Below are 19,172 nucleotides of genomic sequence, written 5' to 3' on the forward strand. Positions count from 1 at the left end.
AGAAGTCCTAGGAGAACCAGCAATGGATACCTTAAAAGCCGTAGGACAAGGTATTGAGTAACAAGGGCTCAAAGCATTGCTAGGAGGTCTGATCAAAAAGATGAACCATTGCATATTTACTCAATACCAGTGACTGCCAGAAGTTTATGCAAAACCAAGCATGAAGAATCTCTCCAGTGGGAAACCCTAACCGCAGATCCATCCCCAACCACATCCGAGCGGACCGAGCCAACCCCGGATAATCGGCTATACATCTACCATGTGATGGCTTGACTGGCGGGGAAGTTTAGGTCGAACCAAAGTTCATATTCGTACATATATTCAAGTAAAGTACACTGTAGGCTAATACATCGCGTTTTACAAAACATACTGATCAGTAAAGCACAATGGCTTCCAACACCCGTATGGAACCCCTCAGCTAGCGGTGTCGCATGCTAACTGGAAGAAGCAACACTCAGAACCGCAGCAACCGAGTTACTGGGGATTAAACACCCTGTCCTCCTTGCCGGGATGTTCTCCGTGTCATCACCGAAGCTGGCAGCGGCAGTGACGAACGCCGGTGGACTGGGCGTCTTCGGAGGCGCCGTATACACGCCAGCCGCCATGCGCGAAGCACTGGCGGAACTGAAGGACCATCTACACGACAAGAACGCGCCTTTCGGAGTCGATCTGCTTACTCCCAAGGTCGGCGGAAATGCCCGCAAAACCAAGTACTGTACCGCCAGACAAAATATCCCCCGCCGAGACACCCAGCGTGACGAAAATGCTAACCGAGGCCAGCCACGACTATACCCACGGCAAACTCGACGAACTGATCGAGATCATCATCGAAAGTGGCGCTAAGCTATATGTCAGCGCCGTAGGACTACCGCCCAGACACGTCGTTGACCGACTGCACCAGGGCGGCGTACTCTACATGAACATGATCGGACACCCCAAGCACGCGCAAAGCGCAATCAACAACGGGGCGGATCTGCTCTGCGCGCAGGGCGGCGAAGGCGGCGGCCATACGGGAGACATTCCGACGATAGTCCTCATTCCAGCCGTTCGAAAAATCATCAACGGGCAGAAGAGCAAGTTCACGGGTAAAGAAGTCGGGCTGATTGCTGCGGGGGGGCTGTTTAACGGGCAGTCGCTAGCCGCGGCGTTGATGCTAGGAGCCTCGGCCGTGTGGATCGGGACGCGATTCATCCTGGCGGAAGAGTCGGGGGCGTCGAAGTACCATCAGCAGATGCTTGAGAAGTCAGGGTTTGGGGATATCGTGCGAACAACGATTTTCACAGGCCGGCCGCTGAATGCGCTTGATACGCCGTATATTCGTCGGTGGGAAGGAGAGCGCCGCCAGGAGATGCTCGATTTGCAGGCTAAGGGCATTGTCCCTGTCCAGCATGATCTTGAGTCCAAGCCTGACGATGATGATCTTTTGGACAGTGCGCATGTATTGCCGATGGGGAAGGTGGCTGGGATGGTGAACAGTGTTCAGCCTGCTAAGCAGATTGTGGAGGATATGGTGCGCGAGGCTTGTTCGATGCTGTCGGGGGGTTATCAGATGATGGGGAAGTTGTGATCTATGAAATATGTAAATGTTCTTCACCTCAATGTCCAAATAATGTCTTTCAGGGCGCGTCCGTAGGGTTACGAACGGCGATGTCTCTGCAGACGAATCCTGACATCTGCCAAAATCTACTCATTCGACAGATTTTCTCGAACTCACATTGATGCCGAGGTAAAGTCGAGTGTCCTCATAGACTATGTATGGATCTATCTTTCACAAAGAAAAAATCTATCTACGCAATATTGTCCACCGAGCGCATGGTCCTGTGGCATCGATGATGGATGTCACATAATCGATTGTCAATCCCTTCAGTTCACCTTGTCAAACATTTCAGATCAGGCAGCATTTGTAATTCTGCACCGCAATTGACACAACTGACAAGGCCAAACAGCTGAGTTGGGTCTTGGGTGTAACTCGACGAAGTCTCAAGTGTTGGGATGGCCGCTATATCGGAAGGATTACATCTAGTAGAGCTTCGGATACCCTAGAAGAACGGATAGCTCATGATGCGAGCGCATAACAGAGTCCATCCCCTGTGTCTGAGTGACGATCTGGTCCGTTGTGTTTGAGGCCTTCGGACTTCTAAGACTGGATGATGTGTTGTTTTTGGGCGGATTGTATGTGGTGCCGATACTGAATGGCGCATAAGCAACTAAGTTACCTGCCTCCGGAGACGCCAGTATTGCCATTTCAATACGGAGAGAGTTGGACAAAAAAAAAAAAAAGAAAAAACTTTATAGGGCTGGCCAAGTGCTCGTGACTTCAGACACCTGAGGCCACAATCATGTGCCGCAAGTGGGTCGAATGAGTAATCAATGCGGGGCATACGTCCCACCGCCTAGTCTACCGCTGTATTCTGCCGGTCCTACCATCGGCTTCTTTGTTGTCCTCAAATCTGAGGCCATGACTTCGACAACATTACTCCTTTTCTATACTATCTGAAATCATGCCTCCTCACGAAGGTCTAGTTCATCCCAAAGAGTACGACATCAAAGACAGCAATGTGGAGCTGATTGGATCCGACCTCGACCACCGCGTCAAATACAACTCCGCCGCCAGCGAACCGGCCTGGAACAACGGCAAGATCGGGCAGGAACCGGGACTCTTCATCTGGCGGATCGAGAACTTTGAGGTCATTCCGTGGCCTAAGGAGCGTGCGGGGGAGTTCTACGATGGCGACAGCTACATCGTGCTGCATTCGTACAAGGTCGGAGACAAACTGAGCCACGACGTCTTCTTCTGGCTAGGCAGCAAGACAACGCAGGACGAGGCGGGCACGGCCGCCTACAAAACAGTCGAACTGGATGAGTTCTTGCACGGTGCAGCGACGCAGCACCGCGAGACGCAGGACCAGCCTTCGGAAGAATTCCTGTCGCTCTTCCGCCAGGTCTTTATCCGGTCGGGCGGCGTGCGCTCGGGATTCACGCATGTGGAGCCCGCTGCCCCGAAGGAGGTGCTAACGCTGCTCCGCATCTTCAAACACCCACGCGCGAGCCGCTCAATCATCGTGTACGAAGTCGAGCCGACATGGGAGAGCCTCGACGAGGACGATGTCTTTGTGTTGGATAAGGGTGATAAGATCTGGGTGTGGCAGGGTAAGAGCTGCAGCCCCATGGAGAAGGCCAAGGCGGCCCAGGTGGTCAACGACATGATACTAGCGAAGCACGTTGATGTCGAGGTTCTGTCGCAACTCGAGTCGCGTTCCAGCGTCATCGTGGGCCTGCTGGGTGGTCGAGAGGCGAACCAAACCGCCTTCCGAGCCCCGCGGCCGGGGCGCTTCTCTAAGCAGGCGACGGAGGACATTCAATCTCGACCGCGGAAGTTGTTCAAACTCAGCGATGCCTCAGGAACAATGTCGTTCGACCTTGTCAAAGACGGGCAGCGAGTTAGCCAGCGTGATCTTGATGGAAATGATGTCTTCCTTTATGACGCCGGTAATACGCTGTGGGTCTGGCAGGGCCAGGAGGCCAGTGAGCGAGAACGCGCGTTGTGGCTCAAGGTGGCCCAGCACTATATCCGTCAGCTCCAAGAATCCATCCCAGACGCGTACCTCACCCCGATTGCCAAGGTCGTGCAGGGGTATGAGGGTCCTGGGTTTTTGAAAGCACTCGAAGCGTAAACCACTTTGATCGTTGCTATCTTGAAAATATCGAACGCCTCCATCTAGTACAGCAAATCTAGAAGATTCTTTTGATACAACTGGATCACAGCTGGACTCAAGTCCCAGACAAACAAATTAGATTATTATTCCGTCCATTCAAAATACATGTCATGCTCTGAAATGACAGAAAGGGGAGAATCCTGCAGAGGTAACAGTGTCCATGAAAGAAAATCCTTGAAACTTTCAGCGTCAATTAGCGTGTTTTACTGTTTCGTTTTATGACTCGCTGTCCGACCAGTTGGTCGCGCGTGTTGGCACGGGATATGAAGGCATATGAACCGACGAGCTCCTTATTCAATCAACTCCTCTTCGACAAGCACAAGCTCCCCATTGATATTTCCAATACGTCTCGCCAGCTCGATATGTCTCGGTTGGAAGACCCCCGAATCATCGAGGAGCTCAGCGTGAAGGATAGGCACTCGTCTTGGCCCTTCTCTGGACACTCCGACGCTCCGGGCACTTTGGGTAAAGTTCTGCCCCGTCCAGGAGAAATTTCCTAAGTTGCGGAATAGTTACCTAGCTGTAAGTGCAATGATACTGATGAAAAAGACCAACCGTTCTCATTTCCCAGAAACTCATCGAGGACAATGTCGCTCGTCAGACCAGAGCCCTCTTCGTTGTTGCAAATGGCAACGAGAGATGTTGATCCCCCGGGACTGGGGATGACTTCAATTTGGCAGGCGCTGTCTTGGAAAGACATGATTACTATATTGAGGTGATGTGTTCGAAATATCGCGTTCCTTCTGCTCAGCAAGTGGCCGCCTTGGTCTTAAGTCCTACTTATGAGCAGCACTATTAGAAGGAGATGGTTACGTATTGATGACGCACAGAGAGTACTTCATAAATCATATTTCTTCCTTTCTTGGGGAGACATTTACTTGATCTGGCGCCACTGTAAGGTGGGATGATCGCTGAATAATGTGGATATATCTGGAACCACGGAAACGACTCCACAAACCTGGGGTAAGCTTTTGTAGTCCCATAGTTACATCAAGAAGCTTTGAGCCCATCTTCATTGCTGTATAGTTTTGCTAATGGCTTCACGGATGAGTACATTCTCAGAGTACAAACATAGGATCTACAAAGTGTGCCACACTACAATCTGAAGAGAAGGAAAAAAGAAAAGAGGAGATGAGACATAGATAACACCTACGTTTATTCAAGACAAAACCAACTCCTAAGTCCTATTCCTATCCCTATCCCTGAAAAGCCACTCCAACAGCCAGCTTCACTTATTTCTCGCGCATATGCCACTCATCCAACGCCGCCATTGCAGAATCCAAGTCTTCTCTAAAGGTCCCAATCTCGGCAAGCCGGAGGCTCTGCGTGCAAGCCTCAAGGTCAGCATCGACTTTATCGACATGCTCCTCAACATTACTCTCGGCATCCGAAACACGCTCACGGGAATAAACCGCCATGTAGAACCCGGACGGGCGGGGGTCGCCAGCGTCAGGCCAATCCCGAAGGAGCCCTTCGATGTGCAACTCAGCCAGCGCAGATGCACCTTCAATGTCACCATGCTCTGTCACAACCTCCAGCGCGACCTCGCCGTCACGGGCATCCTCGCCGTGACGATCCCATTCTTCTGTGGAGGTGAACACCCTTACGTCCTCGTGGGCTCGGAGACACTTGAGACAGTTCAATAGCATGATGGGGGTGCATTCCTCGATGCCGGGGCGAAGACGGAAGACGAAGTAGAAGATGTGTTCTTTGGGATTGCTCGTGATGGAGTTGCACATGTTGGAGTCGCTCATGTTGGTATCGTCCATGTTGGATAGTGGTTAGGATGGAGTCTGTGAGGAGGGTTAGTATTTCTCGAGAACGCTTGTTGGGGGAATAGTCAACCCCTTGGCTCGATGGTAGTTTGATGACTGGATCTGTGAGAGTTGGAGAGGTGGTGTGAATTATGGATTGGGCTGTAGGAAGTGACTTATATACCTGAAGATATGGACACGTGCAGATACACTCATGACCTAGCGTCTTAAGCCCATTGTGAGTAGTGCTATCTTGAGGCAACTCGCGATGCCGTCATTATACTCGCTGTGGGGCATCCAGGAGTCGGATGAAAGAGAAACAAAGAAGGACTCAAGTGCATAGTCTGTAACAGACGGCTGCCTTGTTCCACTATAACGACACGTAGACTGACACAAAGCAGAACAAGTAGTCTGGATAAGAGGACAAGACGAACAAAGGGTCATTGTGTTAAGACAAGTCTTTTCAACTTGGTTTGCTCCATTGTCTGCCTGTGCGTTCATTCTAGGGCTATCCTATCCGTCTGAAAAAAAAAGACATCGTTATCGGCCTGATATGCGGATCATCGTGTATGTGGTGTGGTATATGAAGTGCGGTATCTGGTACTGCTGAGAATAACCCATTGTCCTAAATGGATTATCAAGCCAACATATGCTAGATGGAGGGCTCAGCCCATGCGGACACGTATCCTCTAGCATAACCAAATTTTGGTATATATCCATATGCCCTGGGCAAACTCCAGGTTTAAAAATATCAACGCAGAGATCTTACATATCAAACCAATGAGTTGAGTTGATCAGGCACAGAAACAACCCTAGTTAACAAGAGCGAGAATCTAAGTTGACATCACCATCAACATGAAATGGAAGGATATTTTTACGGCAAAGCATACCCCGCTACGATTATTTGTAGTCAGTCTAATAAGTATTTTCACTTGAATTAACAAGCTTGAATAGTGGGATAAATCCGACGAGAAACAAAATGTCAGTAAAAAAAACCTCGAAACACCCAACCCAGCCCTAAGTCGCATACAACGCCTGTCCATTCCGTTCTAATTCCCTTGACCGTGAACCCAATTTTTCCATTAATGAATACACCATACCATCCCATTTTCCGTTCTCAAGGCGCCGTCTATCCAGGGACTAAATCGAACGCCTACCTTCTATACCAGAATCAATAATCAACCCGAGTCCGCTGCGCCATACAACCGAGACGAGAGCACCAGAAGAGAGGAAACTAGCACCAATCTATCAATACAGCCATCAACACATGCCCATCCTCATATACACTCCCCAGTATGCGCTATGTTACAGAGCATACAACGACGATCATTTACTTTCGTCATGGAGCGGGTCACGCGACGAGTCGGAGTATTAGGCGGAGAAGGCACTGGGATCGGTTCGAATTTTGGCATATAACTGGTCGCTGGCTCAGGTTCCGTGACTGATTTAGCCTTAGGCTGGGGAGGTGCGGTACTGTCTGGCGTAGGGGGCTGATACTTGACGCGGCGAAAGGTCGGCCTGGTAACTTTCAGGGCAGGGTGGCGGGATGTGGGCTCGCCGTCGTCGTCAGGATCGTCGCAGGGACGCCATGGGGGGATTTGGACCTCCACTTTGGGGTACTTGGCTTTGATGCTGTCGGCGACGGGGTTGATTTTTGTTTTTTTGACGTAGCTGACGTTGCTGGTGCTGCTGCTATCGTCCTCGTGGACGTCTTCGAGGTTGCGGCTGCCCCAGGCGGTGACCCAGAAGGTGAGGCCGGCGTAGAATTTTATTAAACTGTGGAAGTAAGCAAAGAGGAAGTAACCAGGAAGCATGATGAGATCCTGGGGCTCGCGAAGGAAGTAAGGGGTAAGCTTGACCATCTTTGTGCAGAAGATCCAGATCGCGAGGAGGGTGAGGTTTTGGACACTGCCGAGGGGGCTTTTGTAGAGGGTGTAAGCGAGGGCGGCGTCGTAGAAGAGCGCGAAATTGACGAAAGAGGTGAGGTAGACAGCGTAGACGCACCAGGGCTGGCGGTACCAGACAGTGCGGTCGGTAAAGAGACTGCATGAATTGCTCCGCCAGGTGGTGCGCACCCAGCGGAGACACTGAGAGAGGAACGTCGGGTAGGTGCCGAGAGTCGTCTCAATGAGGGCGTCGGGGCAGTACTGGATCTTGACCTTGTACCCGTGCGAGACGTTCCAGCGGGTGATATAATTGTCGTCATCGGCGTTCAGGGGGCCGAATTGACCGAAGAAGAAGCGCTCGTTGGTGAATCCAGTGAGGAAGGCAAAGCTCTTGATGATCTTGGTGCGGTGGGCAGAGGTGCGCCCGGAGACGACGAACACGCCCCCGTCTATCCCATTGGTCGCGCGGATCTCGAAGTTATGGCGCTCCAGGTAGATGGCTCCGAGCATGTTCCAGAAGGAGCGGAAGTTGAAGCCAGTTTCAGTGCGACGGACGCGCTTGTTGGTGCCGACGATCCCAACGCTGGGATCCTCAAACGGGGCGAGGATCGTAGGAAGGAATTTAGGGGATGGCCAAAATACATGGTCATCCAAAAGAACTGTAATTGCGGTATTGGCGACTTGCACGCCGTGGGCTACCTGGAGGCGCTTGTTAGCATGCTTGGTGGTCTGGACGCTGATGATGGTGTTGGGATATCGCGCTTGGATCGGGGCTATGATGCGCTTGGTCAAGGCTGTCAGCTTGTGTTCTACAGTGACGATTATGATGGCACCTGGCCGATTTTCCAAACACGAGTTGATGCACTCTTTGAAGTCTCTGTTTTCAGGGTCCACAGTGGGTAGGATAACAGTGCAGTCCGATGGATGCAGGGTAGGGCTCGAAGGCACTGGAGTTGGCTTGTACAAGTACCAGAATGAGAAGATGTGCACAATCAGACGGAGGTACCTGAATATAAATAGTCCAGTAAAAAACACTGCCTTTCGTTCTGACCATCCTTTTTTAGACTGGAACTCGAGATTGAGCGGGCGCGTTAGCGCTACCCAATTGCACCAGGCGTTGTTCAGAGGGCTGGGCAGGTAGCGCCATGTGTCAGATATCACTGGTGCGCTGAATACATACGAGACCAAAAGGGTCAGGTATGGTGATGTGAGAGCAAATGGCAAGAGAATAGATATGATTAGTCGGCACATCTTGTGCAATTGAAGTTGGTTATGAGATTGGATATGAGAAGAGAACAAAGAAAGCCCACAGACTATATATACTTGTCGGAATCAGTTGATGTTTGATAATCAGTGAGAACGTCTTGGAAAACGTGATGATATATGATTCTAGGCATCACAAAGAGCTGTATGATGAACATATTGAGTGCAATATCACTGATAAGACAAAGGAGCTGCTGTATCAAAGGATTTGTAGAGCAGAAAGAACAAGAAGCCACAAAGAATACATGGATATTGTAAGAATGATATTGGTATTTCTTTCACTCAATGCCATTCTATCACTTATTCTACAAAGAGCCATTATGCTTCAAAGGGGCGATCCATGGTTTGATATACATGGTAAACAAACACCCAGGAACATTGCTTTGTTATGCAACTCGCTCTATGACAATGACAAAGAATCATCCAATTGGGACCGAATTCTATCTAGGACGAGTATGATACAGGAGAGTATATGCTCACGACTCGAAGGCTACTTTCCAATGCTAAACGGATGTCATTGATACTGTCTGTAAACTCATGTTCGAAGGGCTTCCAGGGACTGGACATTTTACTACGATCCCAAAATCAGATCTTGGCGTAGAATACCCTGGCTCTAGCATGATCTTGGGAATAGATTATATGGGCCGTCCAATACCATGGATAGGAATGGCTTCACCGATGTATGCTATAATATCAAACACGGAAAGGCAATGGCTCACTCCAATGAGCTGCTTTGTTAGCTCTACCTTCAAGACGCTACATATTCTCTACTGCCTGTTAATCGAAGGTTTCTCAGCTCCATCTGTCGAAAGGTATACTCGATCCTTTTGCGGGCCTCATGTCAACCATGAATAGTCCCATTAAACGACAAACAACGCTCAGCAACAGACGATATCAACCACCCAGGAATACACACGGCGAAAACCAGCCAGCGACCTAGTCTACAAACAATATACTATATAACTCTATAAATAGACACAGGCAATGACAACCTCCGATGCAACCGTGTCATAATCTCCCCATCGGTACCATCCACAGAGGGTTTCATGCCGAAGTACGAGATGCAAATAACACAGCGCACGGCAGTGTCAACAAGGGCAAGGTCGTTGTACCAGCTATCTAGCGTATATGTAGACTTTGATACTTCTGGCTTGAGATTCTTTGTCTTCTCTGCAGTTCTAACATTTAATTCTATGTGGAAACTGATTACCTGCCACATGAGTCAAATAATTCATATAGAACTCAAGTCGCACGGGGTCTGCTCAATCAAGACACAAATTTCATCAGCCCATCAGCCCCAGATCTGCCGTATCGGTGATGTGAAACCTACTTGACACAGGACATGTAATTTCTCAGGTTTGACAGCTCGGGATTCGGCATGTCGAAGTCTGACATCAGAAGTTAAAATTGACCTTAGGGCACGCCCGGCTGTACGCTACCGCGGGTGAATGAAGCAAGGTTTTACAGCGCAACGCAGAATCTATCATAATGAGCTCAGATATACGAAATTAGTGTGCCAGGATTAGGCAATTATGAGTCTGCAAAATGAGCCAATTTCCACTATGGAGAACATATAAATGTGTTTCTCCCTGGAGGTCGCTCGAATTCTCTTACACCCATCTCTACCGCTACCTTACTGCGTGCCTCTACCAGGTACTTCCTCCCATCAAAACCAGTACAATTTTATCTCCAAACTTCTCAAAACAAACAGCCTACTTCTGTCTGGAGCTTTAAACACCAACCAGGAAGATGAAAGTCATCTCGATCCTCCTCGTGGCCACCACCGCCCTCGCCTCCACCTGCAACATCAGCGCTTTCCGCTGCCAGAACCGCAACCCCGTCTACGCCGGAAACAACACCTCATTCACGGCTAGTATTTGCAAGCAGCTGGACGGACATCTCTGTGGCTGCGATCGCTACGATGGGGACTTCTGCCACCAGTGCAACACGGAGGATTTCAAGCATCTGTGCGTCAAACCCGGCCAGGGTTGGTTCTGGACTCAGTGCTAGATAACGACGAAAAACTATCCTGGCAGACGATGTCTGACACGTTTAAATTTGTTTGTTTTCTTCGAGGTTATTGTTGGTCGTTTCATGAGCTGCGTAATTGGATGGATGGAGAAGAGCCATGGGGATGTTTGAAGCTTTGATATCCTGTTCTGTGTTGCGAGGATGACTGCCAGATAGTGCAATAATTGACAGCTTTGAAAAGATTTCATAACGTAAAGTAAATTTCTCTCTGTGAGGTCTGTCGATATTTTTACCAGAGTAGGCTCCATCTGATGTTGAAATTCCCCATTGCAGGCCCACCGATAAGTGACCGACTAAAACGTGCCACAGACGCGGAACAGTATGCCCTGCCAAGGCGATTGTACGAAGAATGGAGTATCAGATGTGGGTTTCAGATTCTAACCAGGTCAACCCTTGAAGTGTCTTGCTCAGGGATAGGGTTTCGATAATAGTATTTCCCACATTGCCGGCTAGATCTCTCAAGTTATATAGATCGGGATTTCGCCACGTGGTGCATGCCAGAGATAGGGGTTTGAAAGGCTGATCCACGACCACATTGGTTTAACATTCTAGAGTGACAGATTGTGGAGCCGAGGGAGCGTGGGATGCTCCAGTATTTGCAGTCCTGCAGATATAGTGTCTGCAAGGGATTCCTGAATATTTATTAGGTTTATCTCAACTCCACCCAGAGCCGAGGCACTGAAAAACACGGTGAGATTCACCACGGCTCTCCTTAAGATATCATATTAATATAGCAGCTAGCTCCTATCATCAACCATGTAACCACAATATCTATCAAGATAATCCTCCCTCTTATCATCGCTGAATACATGATCGGATCCTTCCGAACCTCTCCGCACCAGAAGATCGCAATCTCCGCCAAAAGGGTGATACGACTCAATGCAACCATTCGCAGAACCAACGCGCGCGGGTCAGCACCATTCTTACCCCATACATGTTTATCAGCTGCACAAGACCCAGCGAGTGGACCTGCCCACTCGAGGCACAGCAGCGCCGATCGCGGACCCGCCTGGACTTTCCCAATCGCGTTTAGGCAACGATCGTCAGGGCTCCACACTGTCTGCGAGATCATGACAAAATGCGGTGTTTGCTAGCACCTATCTATCTCTCCTAGCCGGGGTAGGTATTAAAGCGGGCTTGTCGCGGCCGAGCGTCATGGCAGTCGCAGCATCTGGCTTTTCTATCCGGTGATAGCGTCGGAATCACTACTTTGCCATGATGTTTACGCGTTCTTCGGTCGCGGTGTTGCTGGTCGCTGGGTTGCAGGGTGTGGTTGGTGCGGTGACTCCCCCGCATACTGACCAGGGGACGTGTCAGAAGACTACGGTGGCTATCTTGTATGTTCTCTCCCCCTCTGTGCCCTCTGTGTGAGGTTATTGTGTGATATGGGTGTTAACATGAAGATAGGGGCGGTGGAATGGCGGGTGTTGCTGCCGCGCAGACTCTGTCCAATTCGTCAGTGCATGATTTCTTGATCCTGGAGTATCGGGACCGCATTGGAGGTCGGGCCTGGCATGAGCCCTTTGGCAAGGACAAAGATGGCAAGCCGTACACGATTGAGATGGGGTGCAACTGGGTAAGCCGATCGTGTATGCGTGTGTGTGCAAATCGGGAAACTGACTCGCGCAGGTCCAAGGGCTGGGAAACCCTGGTGGGCCTGAGAATCCGGTGTGGACTCTTGTGGGTTCTGCAACTCTAGATCGATGGGTCTGTGCTGATCTGGATAGGCGAAAACATACGACCTGAAAACCCATTACTCGAATTACGATAACGTCTCCACGTACAACGAACACGGATACAAGGACTACTTGGACCTTCAGGATGAGTACGACGTTGCGTATGAAGATGCGGAGGAGCGTGCAGGTCGGCTCCTCAAGGACAACCTCCAGGACTCGAATACCCAGACCGGACTGGCGATGGGCGGATGGAGGACGAAGCCGCACGATATGGAGGCGCAAGCGATCGAATGGTGGAACTGGGGTATGTTTCTTGCCCAGGCAGCTCAGACCACCATGTTAACAGCGTGACAGATTTCGAATGCTGCTACGCCCCGCAGGACAGCTCCCTCGTGTTCGGCATAGCCGGCAGCAACCTGACCTTCAACACCTTCAGCGACGAAGACAATTTCGTCATCGACCCGCGCGGCTTCTCCAGCATCATCGATGGCATGGCGTCAGAATTCTTGAAAAAGGATGACCCGCGCGTGCGCCTCAACACCCACATCACGGACATCAGCTACACCGACGACGGCGTCACCGTCCACAACGCCGACGGCAGCTGCGTGCGAGCCGACTACGCGATCGCGACCTTTTCACTGGGCGTGCTCCAAAACGACGCGGTCTCCTTCGAACCGCGCCTCCCCGACTGGAAGCGCGAATCGATCCACAAGTTCACCATGGGCACCTACACCAAGATCTTCCTCCAATTCCCGGAGACGTTCTGGCCCGCGGACACGGAGTTCTTCCTGTACGCGGACCCGCACATCCGCGGCTGGTACCCAATCTTCCAGTCACTGTCGACCCCCGGCTTCCTCCCAGGATCGAACATCCTCTTCGTAACGGTGACAAACGAGCTCGCATGGCGCGCTGAGCGCCAAGGCGACGAGAAAACCAAGGCGGAGATCATGGCCGTCCTGCGCAGCATGTTCCCCGACAAGAAGGTCCCGGAGCCCACGGCGTTCAAGTTCCCGCGGTGGAGCACGGAGCCCTGGTCGTACGGCAGCTACTCGAACTGGCCGGCGAGCACCACGCTCGAGATGCACCAGAACCTGCGGGCTAACCTCGGCCGGCTGTGGTTTGCGGGTGAGGCTACTAGCCCGACGTACTTTGGTTTCCTGCACGGCGCGTGGTTCGAGGGCCGTGCCGCCGGGCGGGAGATCGCTGCTTCGTTGCATGGCTGTAAGGGGAAGAAGGTGCCTGGCTGTCGTGGCCGGAAGCACTATGAGCTGCTGCGTGGGACGACTCAGTTGGCTGATTACTCGATGGTGAATGGGTGGAATGGGAATAGTTTCTATGAGAGTGATCCGGAGGAGGAGTAGATGCGGACTGTATATAGGTCATATGGTGGATTGTATACATCTAAATTTTGTTCTCTGAACCTCAAAGCTATTACAAGTTTTATTGGATAATCATAAAATTGCAGCAAGAGGGGGATTTCAAGAAAAGTCAAATAAGTATAAAGCATTTCGAGGTATGAAAGCAGGCCGGGGCAGAAATAGCCCATAGAACTGGTGTCATAGACCAGTCACTGATATGGAAGGATAGGGGAATGATCAGTGAATGGTGATGCAACATGTACTATATTATATCACTGTGCTTTATACACAAAGTCAATCATGCCTACTGTCAGCTACAAGCTTCCTAGCCCTAACTCATAGGCCCCTATGTGGAGCAAGATGGTTTAGAAGTTGTATCTTGACCAGACCAGAGGTACTAGAGAGTATCTTGTTTATGGACATTATATTGCATTTCTTCCCAGATGATTGTTTTATGATTATAACATATGTCTACATTTTCTTCAGTCTTATTTTGGTGATATAATGACAGTGATTATGATGTGGTAAACACGTTGTTGGACGGTATCAGTATCTGATTATAGTTATCACAAACTCTTCTATTCAAAACTTCCCCTGGTATATTCCTCATTTTAAATACTTTCGAGCTATTCTATGGTATGTCAGTTCTATCGTTCCCCATGAGGTCTACCCAAGCCATCAGATGTCACGGTGATTGTGCGGTAAGGAGAACATGGCACTGGATGGTCAACACGTGCGATGACACCATTGGTTAACCATGAAGCACTTGGATGATACCACCTCTGGTCAGCGTACTTGATTATATCCAGTCTTTTGAGGTGGCTGCATAATTTGTCTATTTCTGGAAGACTGGAGATGCTTCGCGCTAACCAGCCGATCAACAACAGGATATTGCCGTGGCACCTTTGCCTCGCCAAAAACCGCGACAGTCCCAATCGAAAATGCGATCATTGCAACCCACCCAGCAGAGAATGCAGAGTGCATGCAATCCCATGGACAACACAATTAGCAAGTCCCGCCAATAACGCAAACTGGACAGGGACATAGTGTTGGTGCCGCAGGACCTACGTAGCAGAATGACGGGGCTATTCAGCCTTCGCAGTGAAAGCGACATATAATACTCGACAAACCCTCGCCATGCGGTCGAGGTCGGCCACCTCCATCGAATGCAACAACGATTTTCAACCCTCTCGATTGCGCTGGTTATACGATGTCTTATTCGGCGGCGGAAAAGCAGCGGGTCTTTCTCGCGTGCAGGCCGATCTTCGCCGGCTTCCACGCAGGTCTTCGGAAGCTGAAAATCATCGAAAAGCGTATCGCGGATCATGAAGCCTTGGTTCGCCCGATGCTCCCTGGATTTAATCTGAAGAGGACTGCAGTTATTGCCAAAGACCTGCTGCAGAGAGAGGTGTTTCAGCTCGACATGAAAGCCCGAGTGGAGTTTCCAGACCTGTATGTCTCCTCGCCAGCAAAGGAAGTCCAACACGATGCATTTGAAGACGAAGCTGCCCGATCCGTCGCTGAAATCTTGGATGACATCGCGTCTACCTATGAGCGAGACGAGGCGCAGGATATGCAGGAAACAACCCCTGCCCCAATGCCGGCTGCGGCGCAGCAGCCCCCTCCTGTGGCAGATGTAGGCTCCCATGCCACCATCTCTCCTGGTAAGGCCTCATCCACTGGCTCCGCACACTCCCCGCTGACAATCCTCTGCACAGCCACAGAAAAGACGCTGACACCAGAGCCGCAAGCGACGTCACCGTATCCGTCGCTATATCCCTTGTATTTTCCCTATCACGCGCAGCATTCGATCTTATGCGCGGTTCAAAAGACCCTAGAAGAGAGCTGCTTCGACTTCGCGCAAAAATGGCTGCCATCGGAGCTGGAAGACCGTGGCTGGGACTGCGCCATGGCGGTAGAGCTCACCAAGTGGACGAACTTCCTGCCCAGGTGGTCTTCACTGCTCCCTAACGGCTCGCTACAGTTGCATGGTGCGGAGCTCCACGCATTATTGTCAAAGATTCGTAAGATACGACATACTGCCGTGCACCGACTCCCGACAACCGCGCGGGGGATCGCATCGTTTGTCGCGTCGGCCACGAAGCTAGTGGAGGCGTTGGGAGATACGCTGCGTCTGTCGCAGCTGGAGGAGCTTCACGCGGACATACAGGAGAAGATCAAGATCATGGATTTGACGAAGAACGCCCTCGAAGATCAGCTGTCGCGGGACTTGCGAGCCATCCAGCTGCGACGGGAGGAACTAGATCGACAGGAAGAGTTGCTGAGGCTCCAGACGGTGAGGAATGACAGAGAGAATAAAGCTCTGATGGGGGTTTTGGTAGAGGAATATATCGAGGGTCCTTTCCACTGTAGGATAGTGGATGATTCGGGTTTCGCCACGGCAGACGAAGGGGAAGACGACTAGGCCGTTGTCTAAACCTGTCCTGGTCTGGTGGAGATGTCCAGTCATTTTTGCTCTGATTTACCCCGAGACTGAATTCTAATGCTATTCTTACGATCTTATACCTGTTTAACAACCATGCTACAGAGTGACATAGGATTCGAGTCAATTACAGAGAAATGCCACCGTAGTGTCTGCCTGAATAGTGTCAGAATGAAAAGTTTCCCCATACTAGCACGTCCCAATGACCAACCAGGGTAAGTCTAACTCTGCCCTCACGCCAACCCAGCGTGATCAGCATTTAAGTCAATCTGAAAATCCATCTCCCTCTAGCTAAGCCTCCTCCCCTTATTCCAAGAACAAGATATCCCCGATTCCACACTCCCGGTAGAGCATGCCTAAGGTCCGATCCGGATGCGTCACTTGCAAGTATGTTCCCCTTGTCTTTGCTATGAACAGTGAATCTCTATAGTATGCGATGTCATTGGAAGCTCTTTAGTACCAGCTTCGCGCGTTGTTCCTCTCTTCTTCGGTAATTGCATCAGGATGACCGTGTATTATATGCATGTTATACACCTGACAAAGCAGAGGATATATCGATAAAGATTTTTGCATAATTAGGCGTTCCGAACGCATACCCGAGCCGATGCCATAGAACTCGGCATGCCGATCTCTCTCCCAGTACCTAGTATATATTCTGGTACAGACTGGTCAACAGTCAACATCGCTGGCTACCCTAGACGATTAATATCTAATTGGTCTAGCTCTCTCTACCTGCTAGTATCTAGCCAATCATTATCTCGATTTCACAGGGCTATACCAAAAATTGAATGCACATTCGACAAAGAAACTTAATGCATCGAATCCATGCTACCACCTACCTAGTAAGTAACTAGCGCATTCAGCTGACCGCTCTGTCTACTAAGTGTTTACCCCACTCCAACCAGACAACCGAATTTCCCCTCACAACCACATCTCCAATCAAGGATATTACCAATCACCGCCCCCCACTCTTGATAGAACCAGCAACAATTGAACCATGCTCTCCAAGCGATACATATCCAGCCTCATAATTATACTCCTCTTTCTCCTCCTGAGCGCCCTCTTCTGGTTCAATTCTACCCCCAATTCCCTCCTCCCGCAGACTCTCGCGCCCACCATGTCCATCACGCACATTGTCCTTTTCCAATTCAAGGCGGACGCGTCCCCAGCTGCCATCAAAGACGTATGTATATCGAGTTTACCCCACTTCCCCGCCCTGCAGTAGTACCACATACTAGATGTACTGCTTCTGTTTTAGATAAATGTGTTAACCTAAACAGGCCTGTTCGCGCATGCTCGCCTTGAAAGATAACTGCGTCCACCCTACCTCCCAAAAACCGTATATCAAATCCGCGGTAGGAGGGGCGGATAATTCGCCCGAGGGGATCCAGGTATGTATATATCATCCCATTGGCTACATGCATAGTGGAGGCAATGCTAACATGGCGAAAGGGAGGAATCACGCATGCGTTCGTTATGGAGTTTGCCACAGCCGAGGACAGGGAGTATTATGTGTCGAGTGATCCCACACATCAGGCGTTTGTGAAGAGTCTGGGTGGGATTATTGAGAAGGCGCAGGTTGTTGATTTTTCCAATGGGGTGTATTAAAATGGTACCTAGATGCTTGCTGGCTGAGCTCAGCTCCCTACTACTTCTTTCATCTCAATACATACATACAAAAACTTTGCGACGACTACCTTTCCTCGGACGCGACCTGCTCTAAGGCCGTAGACTTGGTGAGTATTGGGCTGCCGAATGCTTTGGGGAGAATTGGCAGGGAGATAGAAGATAGATATTTTGCTGGTTGTTTGTACTTGGCGTATCACAACAGCCTTGGGGATATCCTGGCGCATAGACGTCAACTGTCATCCGTTATACTCCCGTCCGATTCGGTGGCTATAATTAAGAAAGCCCTAGGAAAGGGCTAGTGGATGAACAAAGAATCGTGGTCTTGACAGTCTTGGCCCGCTGCTTCTCTCGTGGGCGGAGGGGTTTGCTTGGATCCTCGACCGGCAACTTCTCTCACGTTTATGCCGCCAGCATCCTCATGTCGATGGTAGATCAATCCACGTTGTTCCTAGGCGCATTCACAGCATCATCGTCACTGCAAAGCAGCTGCAAGGATGAGCACCATACCAGTGCCATATGACCATTATAATTCTTCTTACTTTCTTATTTTGATTGGATGCTGCGGCACATGGCACAAAACGTAATTCCACCCGCCCGTTGAGATAAATGGAGCAATTTTGACGAAGGGCTTTCCTGGGGAAGTCTTCAAGAAATAGTTTGGATTTCTTCGCTTTTATGCAGTGTCTGGTGGAAAGTTTGGCAAGCATGTAGATATGTACTTCAGAATCCACCCCAATCCGCCACAAGAATCAGCACTAAGTGTAGCTTCTCATGCATACAAGACAGGCGTTCAGATGCACAACCAGCGCCTTCATTCCAATCCCACCACATCCTCCGTAACCCCCAAAGCCGCGCCACCCTCTCACTCCATTGTCCCTCGCTCCAGACGGTCTCTTAAGTCCTCAGAGCCAATATCGACCGAACCAGCCCCTTCAGTCCCATCACTCTCTACACAGCAATTAGATGTAAAGTTCTCCCCCACCGTAGAAAAAAAGCATACCTAATTCATCCATTTCCGAGTCAATATACGTAATGGGTCTCTGTTCGATAACAGCCCTATCATCAGCTTGCTCACGGGCGTACTCCTCATTGCTGACAGTATCAGAAGAAGAAGGGAGGTTGAGCTGGCGCTCATAGGCGGGCTTCGCTTGTCTTTCTAGGGGTTGGAACATTTTCACATGGAGTTGTCCTTTTTCCCCTTTGCTGTTGTGGTTGTATGGCCTGGGTCACTAGTAAAGTAAGTTGGCTTTTTTTTCGGGGGTGATAAAGCATATAATTATATGGAGATTGTTCTGCTGATGGGAATGTATTAAATTGATGCTTCTCATATGTCGTCTTGAAGACTGGGTCGACGTGCATTACGACATGGAATAAACTTTGCGGAAACGCCACAACCACACCCGGTCTGTTTGTGGG

General features: G+C 50.2%; 10 protein-coding genes across 10 annotated transcripts; 7 read left to right on the forward strand and 3 right to left on the reverse strand.

Moving 5' to 3' along the window:
• Nucleotides 1-22: 22 nt before the first annotated feature.
• P168DRAFT_299415 (NAD(P)H-dependent flavin oxidoreductase) lies at nucleotides 23-1,567 on the forward strand (the record flags this gene model as incomplete). Its single annotated transcript, XM_024838339.1, has 3 exons — nucleotides 23-57; nucleotides 459-710; nucleotides 781-1,567. 3 exons carry the CDS (start codon nucleotides 23-25, stop codon nucleotides 1,565-1,567), a joined length of 1,074 nt encoding a protein of 357 aa, XP_024689666.1.
• A 934-nt stretch (nucleotides 1,568-2,501) lies between these two features.
• Nucleotides 2,502-3,674, forward strand: P168DRAFT_242231 (gelsolin family protein; the record flags this gene model as incomplete). The annotated part of the gene is made up of 1 exon (XM_024833792.1): nucleotides 2,502-3,674. One exon carries the CDS (start codon nucleotides 2,502-2,504, stop codon nucleotides 3,672-3,674), a length of 1,173 nt encoding a protein of 390 aa, XP_024689667.1.
• A 332-nt stretch (nucleotides 3,675-4,006) lies between these two features.
• Nucleotides 4,007-4,416, reverse strand: P168DRAFT_329819 (CVNH domain-containing protein; the record flags this gene model as incomplete). The annotated part of the gene is made up of 2 exons (XM_024841513.1): nucleotides 4,007-4,212; nucleotides 4,272-4,416. 2 exons carry the CDS (start codon nucleotides 4,414-4,416, stop codon nucleotides 4,007-4,009), a joined length of 351 nt encoding a protein of 116 aa, XP_024689668.1.
• A 532-nt stretch (nucleotides 4,417-4,948) lies between these two features.
• Nucleotides 4,949-5,485, reverse strand: P168DRAFT_321498 (uncharacterized protein; the record flags this gene model as incomplete). Its single annotated transcript, XM_024840475.1, has 1 exon — nucleotides 4,949-5,485. One exon carries the CDS (start codon nucleotides 5,483-5,485, stop codon nucleotides 4,949-4,951), a length of 537 nt encoding a protein of 178 aa, XP_024689669.1.
• A 1,688-nt stretch (nucleotides 5,486-7,173) lies between these two features.
• P168DRAFT_214147 (glycosyltransferase family 2 protein) lies at nucleotides 7,174-8,391 on the reverse strand (the record flags this gene model as incomplete). The annotated part of the gene is made up of 1 exon (XM_024833072.1): nucleotides 7,174-8,391. A coding segment is annotated over one exon (1,218 nt), but the record flags the coding sequence as incomplete, so codon positions are not given.
• Nucleotides 8,392-10,245: 1,854 nt separating this feature from the next.
• P168DRAFT_292966 (uncharacterized protein) lies at nucleotides 10,246-10,809 on the forward strand. Its single transcript, XM_024837709.1, has one exon. It carries the CDS (start codon nucleotides 10,369-10,371, stop codon nucleotides 10,627-10,629), a length of 261 nt encoding a protein of 86 aa, XP_024689671.1. The 5' UTR covers nucleotides 10,246-10,368; the 3' UTR covers nucleotides 10,630-10,809.
• A 1,059-nt stretch (nucleotides 10,810-11,868) lies between these two features.
• Nucleotides 11,869-13,687, forward strand: P168DRAFT_299418 (amine oxidase; the record flags this gene model as incomplete). Its single annotated transcript, XM_024838340.1, has 5 exons — nucleotides 11,869-11,987; nucleotides 12,058-12,226; nucleotides 12,280-12,330; nucleotides 12,378-12,630; nucleotides 12,681-13,687. 5 exons carry the CDS (start codon nucleotides 11,869-11,871, stop codon nucleotides 13,685-13,687), a joined length of 1,599 nt encoding a protein of 532 aa, XP_024689672.1.
• A 1,207-nt stretch (nucleotides 13,688-14,894) lies between these two features.
• On the forward strand, nucleotides 14,895-16,109 carry P168DRAFT_321502 (uncharacterized protein; the record flags this gene model as incomplete). Its single annotated transcript, XM_024840476.1, has 1 exon — nucleotides 14,895-16,109. The coding sequence occupies one exon, from the start codon at nucleotides 14,895-14,897 to the stop codon at nucleotides 16,107-16,109; it is 1,215 nt and encodes a 404-aa protein (XP_024689673.1).
• A 1,135-nt stretch (nucleotides 16,110-17,244) lies between these two features.
• On the forward strand, nucleotides 17,245-17,735 carry P168DRAFT_321503 (Dabb family protein; the record flags this gene model as incomplete). The annotated part of the gene is made up of 3 exons (XM_024840477.1): nucleotides 17,245-17,310; nucleotides 17,408-17,518; nucleotides 17,580-17,735. The coding sequence occupies 3 exons, from the start codon at nucleotides 17,245-17,247 to the stop codon at nucleotides 17,733-17,735; spliced, it is 333 nt and encodes a 110-aa protein (XP_024689674.1).
• A 696-nt stretch (nucleotides 17,736-18,431) lies between these two features.
• On the forward strand, nucleotides 18,432-18,824 carry P168DRAFT_58772 (uncharacterized protein). Its single transcript, XM_024842028.1, has one exon. It carries the CDS (start codon nucleotides 18,470-18,472, stop codon nucleotides 18,758-18,760), a length of 291 nt encoding a protein of 96 aa, XP_024689675.1. The 5' UTR covers nucleotides 18,432-18,469; the 3' UTR covers nucleotides 18,761-18,824.
• Nucleotides 18,825-19,172: the final 348 nt, after the last annotated feature.

This window comes from Aspergillus campestris (assembly GCF_002847485.1).
Source record: "Aspergillus campestris IBT 28561 chromosome Unknown P168scaffold_12, whole genome shotgun sequence".
Classification (NCBI taxonomy): Eukaryota; Fungi; Ascomycota; class Eurotiomycetes; order Eurotiales; family Aspergillaceae; genus Aspergillus; species Aspergillus campestris.